The sequence below is a fragment of the Elephantulus edwardii genome, unplaced genomic scaffold (assembly GCF_000299155.1).
Source record: "Elephantulus edwardii isolate Elephantulus edwardi_28Jun2011 unplaced genomic scaffold, EleEdw1.0 scaffold00020, whole genome shotgun sequence".
Classification (NCBI taxonomy): domain Eukaryota; kingdom Metazoa; phylum Chordata; class Mammalia; order Macroscelidea; family Macroscelididae; genus Elephantulus; species Elephantulus edwardii.
The window spans coordinates 27,593,084-27,596,150 of NW_006399770.1; the positions used below are offsets into that span (position 1 = coordinate 27,593,084).

The 3,067-nt window shown below is 37.2% G+C and overlaps 1 protein-coding gene across 1 annotated transcript in view; it reads left to right on the top strand.

The window, feature by feature from the left end:
* Positions 1-271: 271 nt before the first annotated feature.
* The window catches only part of FNDC7 (fibronectin type III domain containing 7), a 57,058-nt gene continuing 54,262 nt past the window's right edge, over positions 272-3,067 (top strand). The window contains exons 1-2 of the mRNA XM_006882497.1: positions 272-328; positions 828-846. Coding sequence (XP_006882559.1) covers positions 326-328; positions 828-846 — 22 coding nt within the window. The 5' untranslated portion in view covers positions 272-325. The remainder of the gene's footprint in view (positions 329-827; positions 847-3,067) is intronic.

Sequence of the window (3,067 nt, forward strand, 5' to 3'; positions counted from 1 at the left end):
TTGTAACCTAGGTTATCGTACCTTCTTGGCCCGCTTGTTCGTGTCTTTCTTCAATTCTTGTTTTCAGTCTTTGCAAGCCTGCCCCTGCCAATGTCCAGGTGCCTCTAGTTAACAATCAGCTCCACACTGAAAGGGAGGAGCTACTTCTCTGTTCCCAGGATCTGGGCCCCACATCCCAGTGACCGACTAATGGTGCTGCCTGCTGGGCCCCATAGAAGACCCTGACCACTTCGTTCAGTGCCAAGTGAGTGGTATAGCCAACAAGATGGCTGGTGGATTAAAGAAATATCTGCCTTTGATTGGGTCATGTCTTATCTGTCTTAAAATGGTGAGTTTACTATCCCCAAGTCACTTGCAATTTAGGAAAAAAATACATCTTTTAACAATCTCTTTTTTTGAAGAGCGGGAAGGGGGAGGTAGAAATCTAAATACTTACGAACAATGCTAAGATTGTGTATGTTTGTGTTTTTGAAATTTAATGCAGTGGCTAGAAAAAGAAAATAAGATTATTGTTATGTTTTACGAACAAAGATTTCTGAGAAATCCATCAGCAGTCCCTGACTTCGTTCAATAGGCAGATTCAGAGAGAAAAATGAAATAGTAATGTGAGCTGCTTCCAGTCTCTGAATTCTGTTTAGGATTGCCTTTTGATAGACCTGAGTGTTGAGACATGATTTGCACAGATAAATACTCTGTAAGGATTGAGAGACTGTTAATACTATGCATAAGAATGCAGTGATTAATTTATTACTGCTCTGATTATTATTTCTATTTTAAAAAACAATGTTGTTCTTTGTGATTCTAATTTTTTCGACTTTATCTTTCAGGTTGCTTCAGCAAAAACAGGTAAACTTTTATGAAATTTCCATTTCTCCACAATCTTTGATTTTAACGTCAATTTTTTAAAATTAATTTTAATGAAAGTTTACAGAGAATTTGGATTTCCATTCATTCATTTTTGCACTTTTCTACCTCCCCACCTCTCCCTCCAGTTCACTCTTCTCTTTGAAAAGTAAAAGAAACACTATTTCATTGTTGTACAATCCATCCCCCAAATTCCACTCCACTACGCAACCTTCATTCTGGACACTCTCATCATGACAATAATACCTAATCATATATCCTTTTTAAACAGTTCTCTCATCTGTTTCAATGAAGTATACATTATTTATCCCTTCTTTCTCAGTCTCCCCTCAATGCTGATGTCAGTCCCGTTTAACAACAGTGGCACTGTGCAGTATTTGTCCTTTTGTGACTGAGATATTTCACTCAGCCTAATGTCCTCCAGGGTCACCCATTTTGTATAATATTGCATGAGTTCCTTGGTTTTCAATGCAGCATAGTATTCCATTGTGTGAATATACCAGAGCTTCTCTAACCATTCATTTATTGATGAGCACTTGGGTTGTTTCTAACTCTTTACTATTGTGAACAAAGCCGCAATAAACATGGGTGTGCATGTATCTGCTTGGATGGTGATTATGGTATCTTTAGGGTATATTCCCAGTAGTGGAATTGCTGGATCAAATGGTATTTCTATGTGCAACTTTTTGAGAAAGCGCCATACTGCCTTCCATAGTGGTTGCACTATTTTACACTCCCACTAACAGTGAATAAGGATTCTAGTTTCTCCGCACCTCGCCAGAATTTGATGTTTGCTGTTCTGTTAAATTTTGCTGGTTTTATGATATCTCATAGTTGTTTTGATTTGCCTCTCTCTTAGAGCTAGGGTTTTTGAACATTTTTTCATGTGTTTGTTGGCCATCTGAATTTCTTCTTTGGTGAAGTTGTCTGTTCATATCCTGTGCCCATTTTTCAATTGGGTTGTTTACCTTTATCTTTTTGTGGCGCTTGGGTATTTTATAAATTCTAGATATAAGCCCCTTATCTGGCATGTCATTACCAAATCCCCACCCCCCCCACCCCCCGAGTGTGTGGCTTCCCTTTTTACTCTGTTGGAAAAGTTTTTGGATGTGCATAGGGATTTGATTCTTAGACGGTCACATTCATCTATTTTATCTTCTCCTGGTTGTAGATTTTTCAGAATACTTGGAAGACTTTTTATGTTGTGGATTAAGACCACTAAAGTTCTTCCAAGCTTTTCTTGAATGAAGTTTATAGTCCTTGGTTTTAGTCCTAGGTCCATGATCCACCTTGAGTTGTTTTTTGTATATGGAATGAGGTGTGGATCTTGTTTGAGTTTTCTACAGATAGTTTTCTAATTTTGCCAGTACTATTTGTTAAAAAGGCTGTCATTTCACCACTTAACTGATTTTATCTCTTTGTAAAAAATCAGTTGGCCGTAGGTTTACAGGCTGATTTCTGGATTCTCAATTCTATTTCATTGATCTATGTATCTGTCGTTGTACTGGTACCACACTGTCTGGACCACTACGACAGTGTAGTATTATTTGAAATCAGGGAGTGAGATGCCTTCTACCTTGTTTTTCCTTTTAAGGAGTGCTTTGCTTATTCGGGACCTCTTTCCATTCCAAATGAAACTGGAGATTGCCTTATCCATCTCGTTGAAGAATGGGATTGGTATTTGTATTGGGATTGCATTAAATGTGCAAATTACCTTTGGTAGTATTGTCATTTTCACAATATTGAGTCTTCCTATCCATGAGCAAGAATATTCTTCCACTTCTGCAGATCTATTTTTGTTTCTTGTAGTAATGTTTTGTAATTTTCTTTGAATAGATCTTTTGTACTTTTGGTTAGGTTTACTCCCAAGTATTTAATCTTATGATTAGCTATTGTGAAGGGTATTGCTTTTCTTAGCTCCAGTTTTATGTTCTCTGTCACTGTGGAGAAATCCAATTGATTTTTGTATGTTAATCTAGTATCCTGCCACTTTGCTGAATTGGTCAACTAGGTCCAGTGGGGTTTTTTTTTTTGCTGAGTCTTTAGGGTTTTTTAAGTATACTACCGTATCATTGGCATATAGAGCTAATTTTACTTCCTCTTTGCCAATATGAACACCACTTATTTCCTTCTCTTGCCTTATTGCTATCATTAAGTCTTCCAGTACATTATTGAATGTTGTTGTTGTTATGTGCTGTCGAGT